Below are 17,379 nucleotides of genomic sequence, written 5' to 3'. Positions count from 1 at the left end.
TTGCTTTTTTTTCTCTGAAAGACTCTGACCCTACACTACATTTGCCAAAATGACTATTTCCAAATAAGCTCACCTACAGTTTTGAGATTTTCATTCCTATTACCTGTTTTATTTAACTGCTTGCTGACCTGCCTTAGGTACATTACCGTCACGTAGGGTGCTCATGCTCCCACCCGCCAGCGCTGCTGTGATTAAACAGAGTGGGACTTGGTCTGCAGGTCACGGCCAGTGATTTGTGGCTGGGACCTGCTGATCAGCTGTGTCCATTCACAACCTAGAGCCCTGTGTTGGCAAACACAGGGCTCTGTACAGAGGAAACGCAGCAAAGCAGCACATTGTTAGGCACATAAACACAACATTGCCCCTAGATGTTAACCTATTCCCAGCCAGTGTCCTTAGTACAGTGACCGTGTATAATATTGGCACTAATCACTGTAATAGTGTCACTGGTGATGTCAGTTCCCACAAAGTGTCAGAGTGATATTGCTGCCACACTATCACAGTTCCACTAGATGTTGTTGATCCGTCATTAGTAGTATCCAAAAAGAAAATTCCAGTATATATACTTATATTTGTAGACTCTATGACTTTCACATAAAACCAATTAATATATGCTAATTGTGATTTTTTCCAATAACATGTAGCAGAATATATTTTGGCCAAAATTTATGAAGAAATTTAATTTTAAAATTTTTATTGGATATGTTTTATAGCAGAAACTGAAAATTAAAAAAAAATATATATAAAAATTATACTTTATAAACAAAAATCATCTAAATTTAATTTGGGTACAACATTGCATGACCATGAAATTACCAGTTAAAGTAGCACAATGCTGAATAGCAGAAAAAATGGCCTTGTCATGAAGGGGGTAAAATCTTCTGGAGCTGAAATGGATAATGCCCATTGCTTGTATAGTGTAGATCCAACTCCCTGGTAATTATTTCCCAACAGATAAGGGCATGCACTCTCTGTACTCATTTGATGTCATATGAGTAAACATAAAGTAGTTTCCGTACTAGAACATACAATTGGAGCACACATAAAATTTTAATGTTTCTGGAAAGTTCTCATTTTTCCTGGTCATGGTATAACTAGTAGTATTTACAAGTCCAGTTGTGTGTGACAGTTACTAACCAACATTTATTTGAAACTACCCTTATATGCTTCTTTTAAAATGTGGAACTACATATCCCAACACATTAGGACACATTCCGCTTTAGACTTGTACCAGTAACTGGACCAACAGTGTGAGCAGTGATTAACCCCTTTCATCCCAGCCACCAGTGTTCTTTTACCATGATCCTTACACCCAGAAGTCAGGAAGGACTGTCCAATCGTGTGATTGGTTGTCACAATAGTCACATGATCGGGAACCAGTATCTCAGGCTCTCAATCATTCCTAGAGACAGGGAGCTGTCTGTGACAGATCAGTCACTGTGCTGGAAGTGGGCAGTAATCCCACTCCCAGCATACAGATACCTTGGCTGCCCATGGATGCATGTGTGCTCACCCTCTTTGCCAACCCACATATGCGTTAGTGGGTAGCAAGAGGTTAAGACATAAAGTATGTGGAGAAGTTCTGTTAAGTAGCAGCAATGTGACATGGTAGCTGCAGACCCTTGTAGCAATAGGAATGCACTGCAACAATAAATTGCCCAGCCATAGCATACACGGCTCCTCACTGAAAATGACAAAACTTGCTTTAATCACCTTCTGTAATGTAACTGGGAGGCAGAGTGTCATACTGCAACTTGATCTGGTTGATTGGCACTTAGGGTTCCTAGAAACCTTGTATTTCAGTATCTCTAGTCACAATAATTGGCAGAGTCGTGCTACCCTAAAACGTTGTTCAGCATAGGAGTTTGAAAATGTATCACTGTACATAGACCTTTTCCAATGTAAAATTGATCACCAGGTCAAAATAAATGAAAAAAGCCTAAAAAAGAAAAAATAATGCAGCCACCACATCTAAGATTTGGTAAGCTGCAATATAATACATATTTGTGTTTGGGTTTAATACAGCTTTAACTCTTATTGTACGGAATGGACCTTTTTGCGGTGTATTTTTCAGTAAATGATTTTGTAGCATTCTCTGCATCAGAGGTAAACTAAGATTATTATACCTGAAGTACCAACATTTGGTTATCACTTGCAACCCAATCCTGCCTAGTTTGACATGCCAATCCTACTACTCTTGCTTGAAGATGAATTACAGGCATTGTACATTTTTTACATTAGTTAAGCTTGGACCAATGTAACTATGTATAAACCATACCTGACCCATTCCCCTGGAATCTGGAAATCACTGAAGTAGAAACCGCTACTCCCTTGATCTCCACTTCTTCTGAGTCCTGTACTGAATGGCCGACCTGATGCATTCTGAACACAGGAGGTCGGCCGCCCAGCGCAGGTGCCATTGAGAGAGAACGATTTGCATTTTCTGAATGAACACACAGCATTTTCTAATTGGATGAGTTGGAGACTCAGGGCAGTGATGTCATGCTCTCCACCTTGTCCAATCAGAGAACACTTTGCATTCACTGAAAAAATGCAAAGTATTCTTTGAATAATTCCTGTGCTAATCAGCCAACATCCTGTGTTAACAATACATCAGGCCAGCTGCTCCGCACAGGACCCTGACATCAGTCAAGTATGGTATATACCAGTGGTGTCAAACTAGCGGCCCTCCAGGTGTTGTGAAACTACAAGTCCCATCATGCCTCTGCCTTTGGGAGTCATGCTTGTAACTGTCAATCTTGCAATGCCTCATGGGACTTGTAGTTTGGCAACAGCTGGAGGGCCACCAGTTTGATACCCCTGGTATATACCATAAGCTGGACCAATGTAAAAAATATACCATACCTGGAATTCTTTACAGCTTCTTTAAAAGGAATGCATAATGCTTTTGTATATGATACCATTTCTAAATCATTGGTTTATAAAACATTTTAAAAACTTGTGGGAAAAAAAATCGGATTCAAGTCTAGTGTTTCAGTGACATCATCACTTCTCCACCCCACCCTCTGCTTCTTCATGTGAGAGTATCCAAGTGATTAGAATAATATAAGAACATTACTCATCCTATTCAATTACTGATTGTTTTTAGGAATTATTTGTCATGTTGCAGTGGTACTTGGTAGTCAGCAGTGTCTGTGTTTTAGGAACTGGTCAGAAAAGGAATACCACATCATTTTCGTGCCATTGTATGGCAGTTATTATGCAATGCTCAAAATATGCCAATCAAAGAGCAGTATTCCGAGCTCTTGAAAATGACCTCACCGTGTGAAAAGCTCATCCGAAGGGACATTGCAAGGACGTATCCAGAGCATGATTTCTTCAAAGAGAAAGACAGCCTGGGGCAAGAAGTTCTGTTCAATGTTATGAAGGTGGGTATTAATTGGAATGTTTTACTTTCAAATAGAGCTACTAATTTAGAGGAGGAAAGGTGATTGTTGTGTGAAAGTGGATTTCTCTATATACCTTGAGTAATCTTTTCTCAGGCCATGTCTGAACTGCCTGTCTTTTATATTGAGACCAGTAATGCAGAGGTCTGTTTTATTACAGTTAACGTTTTTGGTTTTTATTCACGATTTGCAAAGAGATCACACAAACGCTTGTAATAACAAATACAGATGAAGATACATTTATTAATAGAGAATGTAACAAGAATACTGTAGCTGTAGATGCCTTTTTGCTACGGGGTCCTCCAGCTTGGTATAGATCAGGGGTCTGCAACCTTTAAGACATAAAGAGCCACTTGGACCCGTTTCCGAGAGGGAAAAAAAGACTGGGAGCCGCAAAACCATTGCAACATTTAAAAATATCCGACACTGCATATATTGCAAAAAGCGCTCTGGTCATGAAGGGGGTTTAAGGGCCCAGTAAGCAAAGGGTTAATCAGGGCCACAGTGTATCGTCATAATCACAATCATAGCCTTAGGTCAGTGGTGGGCAACCTTTTTTTTTTTCAACTGAGCCAAATCTCGACAAAACCACGATTGAAACTTATTTTGAGAGAAACATTTTTAAAACTGAAAATACATCCCCCATATAGTAATTCATCCCCCATATAGTAATTCATCCCCCATATAGTAATTCATCCCCCCTATAGTAATTCATCCCCCATATAGTAATTCATCCCCCCTATAGTAATTCATCCCCCATATAGTAATTCATCCCCCCATATAGTAATTCATCCCCCCATATAGTAATTCATCCCCCCATATAGTAATTCATCCCCCCATATAGTAATTCATTCCCCCATATAGTAATTCATCCCCCATATAGTAATTCATCCCCCATATAGTAATTCATCCCCCATATAGTAATTCATCCCCCCTATAGTAATTCATCCCCCCTATAGTAATTCATCCCTCATATAGTAGTAGTAAGTAAGCAGCAAGTAGTAAGCAAAGTCCCCCCTGTGTCAATTCACTTACCTTTGCTCCGCGCGTTCCTCTCGCTGTGTTCCCGCGCCGTTCCGGTCTTCAGGGCGGACTGTGAGAGGAGAGGAGTTCGTCACGCTGCCCCGCCTACATCCTGACAGCCAATGTTTGCCAGCGGGCGCCCGGCACACAGAAGAGCTGCATTAAAAGAGCCGCGGCTTGCCGACCCTATTGCCTGTCACCTGGTGGGCAGTGTGCTCCGGAGCCGCAGGAAAGGTGAAAAAGAGCCGCTGCGGCTCCGGAGCCGCGGGTTGCCGACACCCGGTATAGATGATTAAAACCTGGCACATGCATTTAAGCAGCCCTGGGACAGAACTATTTGGCTGTAAACCACTGAAGAGCTTCTGGCACCGCTCGAGGCTGTTTGTAAGTGATAATCACCCTGTCGGCAGAGAAAGAGAGAGGGACAGCGCCCCAAGTTGCTCCAAAGACTTGGTATAGTATGTAGGGGTGAACGTCGCTCGAGCTAATCCCCAGGAGTTGGAGAACAACACTGTGTGTGATGGATGGCCTAAGCCGTCGCTCTGGACACGCCCTCTGATGTTTCGCCCCACCCATAGAGAAGCCTCTGTGACCAAGCCCCATATGGGCGGGGAGAAATGCTTCAGAGGGCGTGGCCTGAGCGAAGGCTGTAGCCATCCATCACACAGTGTTGTTCTCTGACTCCTGGGGATCTGTTTGAGTGGCGTTCAGTCTTACATAATATTTGACTGTGGTATATACAAGACTTATGGGTAGCATTTGGCCAACCCCCCCTCCCATCCTTGAAAGCAACATTCCCTTTTTAAGGATTTGGTCAGTTCGTGATGACATTCCTATAGCAATTAGGTCAGTTAAGTTAAAGCTGTACTTATGTCCTTATATTGTCCCTTAACCAGATTAAAATTCATTCTTAGATATTGTAAGCCAATATAAAAGAGAAGGTTTGACTTTGGGGGGGAACCCCCCCCCCCCTTCCCCACAAAAAAAAAACAAGAACCTTTATACTGTCCTGGGTGGATTCTGCGTCTGTCCCCCACCACTTCTGTAGTGAAAATTGAGTGATCAGACACCGCTGATCGCTCAGTTCTCCCCTAGAGAGCGAAGACTGTCAGTCACCGGCTTTCTGCTCTGATCCTCCAACGCTCACTGGAGCACTGGGCTGTGCAGGCAGCTGGAGGGGCTGGCTCAGGCTCTTGGCTGATCACTGAGAGGCTGAGCTAGGTGCCAGTCTAGGCTTCTGGGTGGGTCCCGACCATATGGTTGGGATATTTTCGGAGCCCGGACTAGAGTCCGTGACATCAGCTGTCGGCTGAAAACCAGTTACAGGAGTGCAGAACTAGCTGCACTCTTGTAATCCATAGAAGTACAGCCAAAATAGCTTTGCTTATACTTCTTTAATAAGGAAATAGGAATTTTCTGCATCAGGGTCAAGAATGGGTCCTGTTAACATGAGACTGTTAACTCGATCCTTCCAAAAAAAATGTTTAATTGGCTATTGGAATTTTCTTTCTTTGAAGAGTTGGGTATGGAGTTCTGTAATCTAGTTCATCATATATTACTAGGATTGTTTCTAAAACTAGACTCCTTAGTGATGAGGCTAGTTTTATGATATATGAAGGTTTTTCATTGTCATTATGTTTTTCATGCGCACATAGCCCTCACTTAATTTCATTAACTAAAATTAACCTGTGCTTTGCCCATGAAGGTGAGTGAGTTCATAAGGGTAGGTCACTATCATTATTCGAAGGAAAGTTCATCAATGGCAGCTTCAGTGATTTGCACATGTCAGAATCTCTTTAAGGGTTTTTCGTATAAATTTGGTTGTACACGTGCTTTTGGCTTATGTGGGGGTAATGATCAGGGAACTGATATATGCTGTGTTGTTTGTATTTATTTCTCTGTTTTTATATGCTTTGTTGTATCCACATGGGAAAATGGTTTAATGTGAGTTTTTTTTTTTTTTAAATGTATTAAGGCATATTCCTTAGTGGATCGTGAGGTGGGATACTGCCAAGGAAGCGCTTTTATTGTGGGACTTCTACTTATGCAGGTAAGATTCATGGCTCCCTATGTGCAAAAAGGAGAGCACTGGGACATCTTTATTAGAAGTCAGTACTTTTCTAATAACTGATAGTATCCTTTGACTTTTGACGGTCAATTCACATTTCAAAGCTTAGGATACTGATATTTAAAGCTGAACTAACTCCTATATTTTTCAGCCAAGGAAGCTGACATCTTAGCGTCTTTGATTTTCAACTGCCATGATCCTGCACATCTGATCAGTTATGACACCCGCCATTTGATGGTTTGACAGTTTGCTCTCATGCACATGGGGCGTTAGCTGTGTAAGTCACGTTAAAACCGTGACTTTTTCAGGGTTTTTTTAGCGGTTTTCTGAGACTGATTAGCGGCGTTTTCCCACATTTGCCTCTTAGCGGTTTTTTTTTTCATCCTGACTTGTGGCGTTTTGCCCGTTTTTACAGCTAAAAAACTAGAAACCCACTAGTCCTGTTGTGTTTTTTTTTTTTTTTCGTTTTTTTGTTTTTCCAGCCAAAAAACATCCCAGCCAAGCAAACGTTGATTACAGTCTGTGTGCATGTACACATAGGATAACATGCTGGGGAGTTTACTAGCTGTAGAAAAAAAAAAGCCAAAAACAGCTGTAAAAAACATCGTGTGCATGAGGACTTTAGCTGAAAGCACGAGCATAGGTGACAGCATTCCTGGCATGGCTGCTTTTTAAACTGTTAAATTGATGGGTTTAGTTTCACTTTAAATTTGAATAGGCAAAAGGCTAATCAGCCATTCACTGTTCCATTTCTATTTATAATTTTGATTGGGGTTTGTATGCTATTTTTGGCAGTGTTGTGTTAAACAGGTATATGAGCAGAAAAGTTCAATGTTTGCCTGGGTTTTTTAGTAGGGCTGTGGAACACTGAGGACTTCTTAAGCTTAAAGTGCAATTAAACCCAATGGTTTACCAAAACGTTACTCAAGAAATGCTGTGAATAATAACTGTCAGATTGTGTTTTCAACTGAACTGTCGGGCCATCAAATGGCTGGTGTCAGAACTGATCACATGTGCAGCACCATGGCATCTAGAGAACAAACAGAGGCTAAGATTATTATACTATTATTATTATACAGGATTTATATAGCGCCAACAGTTTGCTCAGCGCTTTACAATATAACGGGAGACAATACAGCAACAATACAGTTCAATACAAGAGGGTTAGGACGGCCCTGCTCCTTGGATCTTACAATCTAGGAGGGAGGGGCTAGTGATACAAAAGGTAGTAACTGTGGGGGATGGACTGGTTGGAAAAGTAGAAGATTCCATTATTAGCTGAGGGCAGGATAGGCTTCCCTGAAGAGAGGTTTTCAGAGCTCGCCTAAAAGTGAGCAGAGTAGGCGATAGTCTGATAAATTGGGGTAGAGAGTTCCAGAGGATGGGGGAAGCTCTGGAGACGAGCATGGGAGGAGGAGACAAGGGAGCTAGAGAGTAGGAGGTCTTGCGAGGAGCGGAGAGTAGGGTTTGGGTGATATTTCGAGACATGATCGGTGATGTAATTTGGGGCACAGTTATAAATGGCTTTATACGTTGTTAATGTTTTGAACTTTATCTGTTGGGCAATGGGAAGCCAGTGGAGGGATTGGCAGAGAGGGGTGGCAGATACAGAATGGTTAGTAAGGTGGATGAGTCTGGCAGCAGCATTCATAATAGACTGAAGAGGGGATAGCCTGCAATTAGGTAGGCCAATGAGGAGGGAGTTACAATAGTCAAGGCGAGATATAACAAGGGAGTGAATAAGTTGCTTAGTGGTTTCCGAGGTTAGGAATGGGTGTATCTTGGAGATGTTGCGGAGGTGAAGTCTACAAGACTTGGACAGTGATTGGATTTGGGGCTAAAAGGACAGAGGGGAGTCTAGGATTACACCTAGTACCCTGGCATGAGGGGTGGGACTGATGACTGTGTTATTGATCTTGATGGAGAAGTCAGGGAAGGGGGCACAGGTTGGGGGGAATACTAAGAGCTCAGTTTTGGAAAAATTGAGTTTGAGGAAGTGGAGTGACATCCATGCCGATATGTCACTTAGTAGGATAATAATGCGAGAGGAGACTGAATGGGTGAGGTGAGGGGTAGAAAGATAATTTGTGTGTCATCAGCATAGAGATGGTACTTAAAGCCATGGGAGTTTATCAAGTGATCAAGGGAGGAGGTGTAGATGGAGAAGAGAAGGGGTCCAAGGACAGAACCTTGAGGGACCCCTACGGAAAGAGGGAGTGAAGAGGAGGAGGCAGCGTTCTAGGTAACGCTGAAGGAGCGCTGCGTTAGGTAGGAGGAGAACCAGGAGAGAGCAGAGTCTGAGACCAAGAGAGTGGAGTTTTTTGAGGAGGAGGGGATTGTCAACCGTATCAAAAGCCGCAGAGAGGTCAAGTAGTTAGACTACGGAGTAGTGGCCATTGGTTTTAGCTGTTAGTAGGTCATTAGAGAGTTTTAGTAGGGCAGTTTCAGTGGAGTGTAGTGAGCGAAAGCTAGACTGTAAAGGGTCAAGAAGGTTGTTAGTGAGGTAGGAGCTCAGGCGATTGTAGACGAAGCGTTCTAGGAGTTTAGAGGTAAATGGCAGCAGGGAGATGGGTCTTAAGTTGTCCAGGTTGGTGGGGTCCAGGGAGGGCTTTTTAAGTATGGGAGTGATGTGTGCATGCTTTAGAGGGGAGAGGAAGGCACCACTAGAGAGGGAAAGATTGAGGATGTGAGGGAGCATAGGATGGAAGAAGAGGATGACCGTAGTAGTTGTGAGGGGACAGGATCCAGGGGGCAGGTGGTGAGACGGGCTTCTGAGAAAACCTTAGTGACGGTCGGGGCCTGATGCTTCGTGTTGTTAGAGGAGCAAGTGAGTCTAATGCGGATGAAAGCGAACTGTTGTAGACAGCAGTGGCCAGGTCACGGCAGGACAAGGGAGAGATTCTGTCATAGAGTTGGTTAGTTGCAGAGTGGAAATGAGCAGTGTTCAAGTTGTGAAGGTTTCTGCGGGTAATTGTTGCTTTGAGGGATAGGTGTTTGATCACAATCTCATCACCTTCACAGTGTCCTCGTCTTCAGAGAGAGGAAAGGGGGTGTTTGTGAGGTTGTAGGGAGTGCAAAGACGGGAGAAAACAAGGTCTAATGTATTCCCATCAGAGTGAGTGGAGGACTGTATACATTGTGCTAATGCAAAAGATGAGGTTAACTTGAAGAGTTGGGATGTAGCCGGGTTGTTGATATTAATAGGGATGTTAAAATCTCCGAGAATGATAGTGGGTAGTTCAGAGGAGAGAAAGTAGGGTAGCCAGGCGGAGAAATCATCAAGAAAGCAGGACACCAGTCCAGGAGGCTGATAGATCACTGCAATCCTCAGAGAAATGGGAGAAAACAGCCGGATGCAGTGAGTCTCGAAAGAATAGAAGGATAGAGAGGGGAGGGTTAGGGAGGACTTGAAAGGTGCTCAGTGGGGATAGGAGCAAACCAACTCCACTACCTTTCTGACCACTGGTTCTGGGTGAGTGGGTCCAGAGAAGGCCTCCATAGGAAAGTGCTGCTGGAGAAGCAGAATCTGCTGCTTGGAGCCAGGTTTCTGTAATTGCTAGTAGGTTAAGGGAGCGGCAGACAAAAAGGTCATGGGACAGAGGTGAGCTTATTACAGACAGAGTGGGCATTCCAGAGTGCACATGAAAAAGGGAGGGTGGTTTTTAGGAGCATGGGGACCGCTATTAAATTGAGGGGATTGCGGCTATTCCTGGAAGAAAGGATGCCTGGTGTGGGGGTGAGATACTGGAGGACCAGGGTTTGGGGTGATATCCCCAGAGGTTAGGAGAAGAAGGGTGAGGAAAGTAACATGGGAGCGGGATGTACACGAGCGCACATGCTTTCCAGTCCTGGTGTTTGGGTCAGCAGGAGAGTGAAGTATCAGCAGGTGGTGATGAGAGCAGTAGTAGGGAGATGGTAGCAGTGAGGGTGAGATGTACAAGTTGTGGGGTGGAGCAGAGGGGTAAAGACGTGAGATTTTGGGAACGCAGGATAGTAATATGAAAAGGAGGAGTAGAGGGGACATATTAAAAGGTACACAGAGTGGGACACAGACTTGTAAGAGATGTCTCCCAGGGTGTTTGCTTGCAGTCTGTCCAGCGTGCAGTAGAGTTTCTTGCTGTTGTGTCTTCCTGCTGCTTGAGTTATCCTGCTTTAGTTAAACTGCTGTGTTCAACTGCTCCTTAGCACTCTATTACAAACAGCACTCATGCAGAAACAGCACCCCACCCTAAGATGGCAGCTTCCTGTGACACAGCCCACAGTCATAAAAAGAGTGCAACAGGAGGTGAGAACTAATCAACATAGACAAAATATATATACACGATTTGCTCTGAAATTAACAGGAGTCTATACGTTGTTGTAGTTTAGAGTGGAAAAGCATTTACCTGTGAAAAGCAGGGAAGCCATGATTAGTCTGCTGTGTTCAACTGCTCCTTAGCACTCTATCACAAACAGCACTCATGCAGAAACAGCACCCCACCCTAAAATGGCAGCTTCCTTGGCTGTAAAGGATAGGGAAGGTTTAGTTCTGCTTTAAGGGTGACAGAATATAGTCTGTTGGAAAACTGGTTTGCTTCAGAGTAACCTCTAATGAACAGTGTTTTTTTCTTTTGTATACCCATGAATAACAGTGGTAGGGGAGTGAGATGCATGCAGATACTTGGCTGTCCTTTTGACACATTCTAGATAAACCTTGCACTGATAGGGTGCTTGGTCCTAGGGTGAATAGCAAGGATGTTGACTTTTTTCCATTTTTAAACTGACTGAAGTAGGTATGGCAAAGGCTTCAGTCTTCATTACGTCTCTTGTAACCGTTTACAGTTTTAAAAGCTTCAGCATCCGTAACACTTTTGAGGCCCTTCAATGTCTTTTGATTAGGCGAGGCTGGGCAGGTCAAGCCAGGACTTGAATTACGTGGTATCTAACTGTATAGTAATAAATAATAATTATTGATATGCATAACATACCTTCTTTTCATGTTGCAGTCCTAGAGGTTTATACATTTTCAGCCGAATACTTTTACCGCTTCCTGACCGCCCTATAGCAGAAGTACTGCTACAGGGCAGCACAGGTGCGCAAAATCGTGTGTGTGTGTGTGTATATATATATATATATATATGTATATGTATGTATGTATATATATATATATATGTGTGTGTGTGTGTGTGTGTATATATATATATATATATACCCTGTTCCAAATTATTTGTAAATAAAACAGTTCTCTCCCCTGTCAGCTCCTGCACACTGCTTTGCATGGCTGTGCATGCAGTGTGCTTACAGTGACGCACAAACACAGGACACAATGAAAAACTGCACACAGTTAACCCTTTGATTGCCCCTTCCTGCCCAGTGCCATTAGTACAGTGTCAGTGCTTTTTATTAGCACTGGTCACTGGGGATGTCAGTGACACCAAGTAAGTTCCTCCCAGTGTCAGAATGCCCGCTGAAGTTCTGCTATAAGTCGCTGATCGCCACCATTACTAGTGAAAAAGTTAAAAAAATTCCAGTATATATACCGCAAAGACATGTAGCAGAATACATTTTGGCCTAAATTTATGACGAAATTTTATTTTATTTTTTTTGTACTGGACATGCTTAATAGCAAAAAGTCAAAAATCGTTTGTCTCGAAATTGTTTTTTTGTTTTTTTTTTTTAAATTGCGCCAAAAATAAAAACTCCTCACATTTCATTTATGTACAGCGGTGCATGATCACGCAATTGTCAGTTAAAGTAACGCAGTGCTATAACGCAAAAAATGGCCTGGTCAGGAAGGGGGGTAAATCCTCTGGAGGGCAAGTGGTTAATAGTTTAAACTTAACTATTCAATACTGCTGCAGCTCTCTTTATCTACACCTCTTTCTTCTCTCTATCTTCTCCTTTTCTTTCCCCTCTGTTTTTCTTCTCTCTCTCATCCGAACTGTAGTTTTTAGGCCTTGCCAGTCCCCTTTTATTTACCACATCTGTTGCCCATGCAGGGGTCTTCAGTTTCACACAGCAAAACGTAACAGAATATGCCGAGCCTCCTGGCTCTTTCAAGCAGCATCGATGTTCTTACCTCCTGGTCTCACCCAGATTTTTCTGGTTCCCTCAGTCTGTAGTCGCAACTCCCAACTAAAAGTGCCCACTCCTGGCCTCTTTTTAGGGGTTCTCCTGACATTCCAGATGCATTCACTCAGTGAAGACTTATGGATTCCCTGAGTCCCCTGGACTCACCTAGTTGTCCTGGCCTTTTCAGTGTCCTAGACCAGTGGTCGGCAAGCCACGGCTCGCAAGCCACATGCGGCTCTTTACACGCTTTAATGCGGCTCTTGTGCGCCGGGCGCCCGCTCCCCTCCCTCCTCTCGGGCGGCAGGGACTCTGCAGCGTGATCCAAAAAAAAAAAACAGCCAGGGCAGCGCGCTCAAATGCAATGATTGGCCAGTCTCGCTGCCACTCACATCCTGATAGCCAGTGATTGGCTGTCAGGATGTGTGTAGGCGGGGCAGCGTGACGAACGTGAGAGGAGCTAGGCTCCTCTCACAGTCCGCCCTGAAGACCGGAACGGCGCGGGAACACGGCGAGAGGAACGCGCGGAGCAAAGGTAAGTAAATTGACACAGAGGGGACTTGGCTTACTACTTGCTACTTACTTACTACTATATGAGGGATGAATTAATATGGGGGATGAATTACTATATGGGGGGATGAATTACTATATGAGGGATGAATTAATATGGGGGATGAATTACTATATGGGGGATGAATTACTATAAAAACTTATTGAAACTAAAAACAGTGTACCATCCTATGTATTTTCAGTTTTAAAAATGTGGCTCTCAAAATAAATTTCAATTGTGGTTTTGGCGAGATTTGGCTCAGTTGAAAAAAAAGGTTGCCCACCACTGTCCTAGACTCCCTTAGCCGCCTCAGCTCTTTCTACTGGGAACACTGAACTATACTTGTCCTTGTGCACATCTACACAGCCTGCAGGTCCCCAATAAGAGCTTGATGCAACAAAGGCTTCATCCCACCCAAGAGGCATTGAAACCTTCAAGCACCAGATCCTGATTCAGGATTACAAAACTTGGAGGAAACTGAAAGCCCAGTTTTTTGGATTTTTCCGCTTAGTCACAACACTCTAGAGCCCGCACTCTGCATTAAAGCAAACCATGTGTCCCGTTTCCCTATTCTTATTATTATTATATAGGATTTATATAGCGCCAACACTTTACAAAATGAAGGTAGACATTACAGTTACAATACAATTTGGTACAAGAGGAAACAGAGGGCGTATCATTATCTTGTCAAATGAAGTGTTGTGTTCTTTGAAACTTGTTTTCTCACACCACTGTAGAGACAGAACCTCTTTATGTCTCTTCCTTAGATTATCCAATTTGTAAAGTTTTTTTGCAAAGGACTAAGCTTTTAAACTGCCTATTATGACATTTCTGTTCTACTGATTACAGTAAAGTTTTTAGGTAATAATGAGATTGTTTAACTTCTTTCTTAAAATTGTGTGCTGCCAACCCCTGACCCAGGCACAGGAAAGAGATTTTGCCCTTTTTTTTTTTTTTTTTTTGTGCAAACAAGAGGAAATATTATTTTTATAATAAACTCAGAAGATCCTCCGTTTATTGTTATCTTAAACAATAGTGAGAGGTGTGTGTGTGTCCCCGTATAATTGTGTTAGTTGGAATTGCATTAATAAAGTTTTAGTGTTTAATAGGAAAACACCGTGTGTTGCACATAATTATGTTTTGGATCAATTTGAGTTTTTTTATTTTCTCTTCTTGTGAAATTGTTTAATATTTAACTGCTCTCGTTTACTTCTTTCAGATGCCTGAGGAAGAAGCTTTTTGTGTGTTTGTAAAATTAATGCAAGACTATCGACTACGGGAGCTCTTTAAACCCAGCATGGCTGAATTAGGCCTCTGTATGTATCAGTTTGAATGCATGATTCAGGTAAATACAGTATAAACAAGACTCCATCTGTAGGATTCTGGATGTTGTCTGTTCTTTATTAGTCACCCTTTTGAATTGCCTAAATGGTTATGCACATTTGATATTTTAAAGCATACGTCTATCTCAATATAAAAGACCCTTTTTAGGTCAGTAATAATTAAAACACTTTATGTATTTTCGAATGCTAGTATGTGATGTCTTCCCTTAATTATCAGTTACCACCTACCTCACATCATACTGAGAATGGAATTATGCACTCTTATCAATTAAAACTAAGGGTTTGGTACAGGGGCAGACTGACCATTTGGAAACTCGGGCGCTGCCCGAGGGCCCGGGGTCAGTAGGGGGCCCCATGAGATGTCCCTGGTACCGTTTTCATAGGCTTTTTTGAGTTTGGTCAAGGACACAGGGTCCCCATGAGTCGTCAGTCCTCCCGTGGGTTTGGATAGACAAGAGATTCACTGCATTTAAAATGGACCTCACTTTTCTAGCCCACCTTGACAACTGTACTTGCTTTGGGGCACTCGTGAAAGATTTAATTCATATCTCTGGATTAATGAAGCTATCAGCTACACATAGCATGGGAATCGCCAGGACAGAATTTGTAACCTATAAGGCAGTGACAGAATGGGAGGAATTTTGGGTGTTCTACCTAAATGGTGAGTATATAGCTGACGTCTTCAGAAGAAACTAATGCAAATAAGGTAGCAGATTCCTGTTGCAGACAACTGTATTTGGTTATTAGGTTTGTGCTTTTAGAGCAGATGTAGTTGTAAAAGTTTAATTTATTGGCTAGTCTTCTACATTAATTTGGGGCTCAATATCCTGTGGTTACAGTCATCAATTCAAAAATAATTTTCTAAACTGTTCTTGGTGTTTAAATACCAAAACTTTATATTTATATTTTAGCCATTATAAACAGAGTAAGTCAGAGTAAGTCCACACAAAATGAAATCTTGGGTGGGGTCAAAATGTACATGCCGAGTCATATTTATGAATATCAGCCTATTGGGTTTTTAAATAATTGGAAAACACCAGCTGTCATTGGCTACGTTTTTTATATTTACTGCTCTTATGAAACACACTTTGCTTTCTATTGTCATTTTTACCCCCCTTAACCCCTTCACGCCTTAGGGTAAAACAAATCTAAATGCCTAAGCACAATTCTGCAACGTTGACGTGTCAGTAAAACCGTACATATCGTCACAACTACTTTGTACATCCAGGTGGATTATACCTTGTTTTTTTCAGGACAAATTGGGCTTTCATTTGGTGATAAATTGTAATGGATAGCTCCTAATTTTTTTTTTTTTATTATTAAAGGAAAACTGGGCCAAAATAGTAAAAAAAATCATTTTTTTTAATTTAACTGTGTGTTTGTTGTTACGACCATAACCTACCACCAAAGAACAACCCAAAATACATTCTCCAGTTCTTGACGATCGCAGCGATACCATATATGTGTATGTTATTTGTTGTTTGTACCCGTAGTACAGTCCAGAAACAACAGTGCGCATTTTGTTTTTGTCTTTTTTTTTTTTTTTCTTTTTTTTTTACATAAAACACACTGTCATTGACATTAACACTAACTGACACCAATTTTTTTTTAAATCCTGACCTTTGCCCCTGACCCTGACCTTTGACCCTGACCTTGACCCAAACACTATCCCTGGTACTGAACTAGATCAAACCTTGATCTAGGTATTTTTCTTTATTTTTTCTTTTATTTTTTAATATTTATTTATCTTTTTTTTTTTTTTTACTAACTTTTTTTTATCTCTCTGTCAGGAGTTGGAGAGATACAATGTATCTCTCTTCTCCATTCATTGAGAGAGAGAAAACAAGGGGGCCGGGCTGCACAGTGATTGATCACTGTGATAGCCAATCAGAGGCTATCACAGCGATCACGTGACCCGGAATCGGGGGTCCCGATCGTTAGAACGGGACCCGGGGCTCTCAGTGACACCGCGGTCTTGGTGCTGGGAGCGCGCCGAGTGGCGCGCTCCCAGCACAAAGATAGGTACGCAAATATGCGGCCCCACGGAAAAAGGCCCAGGTCCATGAGGCCGCATATTTGTGTCACGTCGGCGTCAAGGGGTTAAAGGTGCACAGAGGACCATCAAAGTGTTGACATTAAGCATATTTTGGTGCTTTGAATTTTATTTTTAAATTGGTGTGTGTGTTTTTGTTTTTTTTTCTGATTGCTTTTTCTGTAATTAAGCATATTTTTGGAAATCACTGTTGTGTTACAGAGGTGGGAAGTGAATTATCACTTTTCCACTAAACTACACTCACCTTTTTTTTTTTTTTTTCTTTTTTTTTTTTTGTAGCTTTCGAATGAACTAGTTTTTAACAGTGACTTTGCTTTCAATGTTGCAATGGGGTGTTTGTCCGAAAGAAATTGGCATCAATGATTTAAAGTCATGTATTTTGAGTCCACAACCAACCCCCCCCCTCCCCCCCCCCCCCCCCAAAAAAAAAACCAGCATACAGGTAATCAAGATTTTTATTTCCAGCCAGCAGGTAGAGCTTGGGGTCCTTTTTTTTAACAGTTTTTTCCTGTCAATTCGTGATTGCTCTGTTTAAGATCCTGTTGATAGACCTTAATAGCTCAAGTATCAATTTTCATGCATGCCAGAATTATTTATATCCAAATACCCTAAAATGGCTTCTGCTGTGTTCTTATGAGAAAACCATAATGCTTTGTGAATCCTTTGTCATGGGTGCACCTTACTTTAAATGTTTATTTGTTAAAAATATAATATCTTATATCTTATAAAACACAACTTTAGGAACTTATTAGCAATTTGGACAGCAGCAAGTATCCTTGTCTGCTAGATTACAATGAAATAGTGATTGTGGTAAATTGCAATCCACCATTGTTTTCCATCCTTACCAAATATTTTTGGTTTTGCAGCCAGCAGCCTTTGCACAGTCG

The 17,379-nt window shown here is 42.0% G+C and overlaps 1 protein-coding gene across 4 annotated transcripts in view; it reads left to right on the top strand.

Annotated features, from left to right (window-relative positions):
• Nucleotides 1-17,379, top strand: part of EVI5 (ecotropic viral integration site 5) — a 263,815-nt gene that overhangs the window by 91,748 nt on the left and 154,688 nt on the right. For all 4 annotated transcript variants that reach the window (XM_089668945.1, XM_089668944.1, XM_089668943.1 and 1 more), the window contains exons 4-6: nt 3,165-3,389; nt 6,406-6,480; nt 14,316-14,441. In XM_089668945.1, coding sequence (XP_089525071.1) covers nt 3,165-3,389; nt 6,406-6,480; nt 14,316-14,441 — 426 coding nt within the window. The remainder of the gene's footprint in view (nt 1-3,164; nt 3,390-6,405; nt 6,481-14,315; nt 14,442-17,379) is intronic.

The sequence above is a fragment of the Staurois parvus genome, unplaced genomic scaffold (assembly GCF_062004578.1).
Source record: "Staurois parvus isolate SC_StPar_1 unplaced genomic scaffold, SC_StPar_1.0 ptg000066l, whole genome shotgun sequence".
Taxonomy (NCBI): domain Eukaryota; kingdom Metazoa; phylum Chordata; class Amphibia; order Anura; family Ranidae; genus Staurois; species Staurois parvus.
Note: the sequence above shows the minus strand (reverse complement) of the source record. Positions and strands in the feature narration are given on the sequence as shown.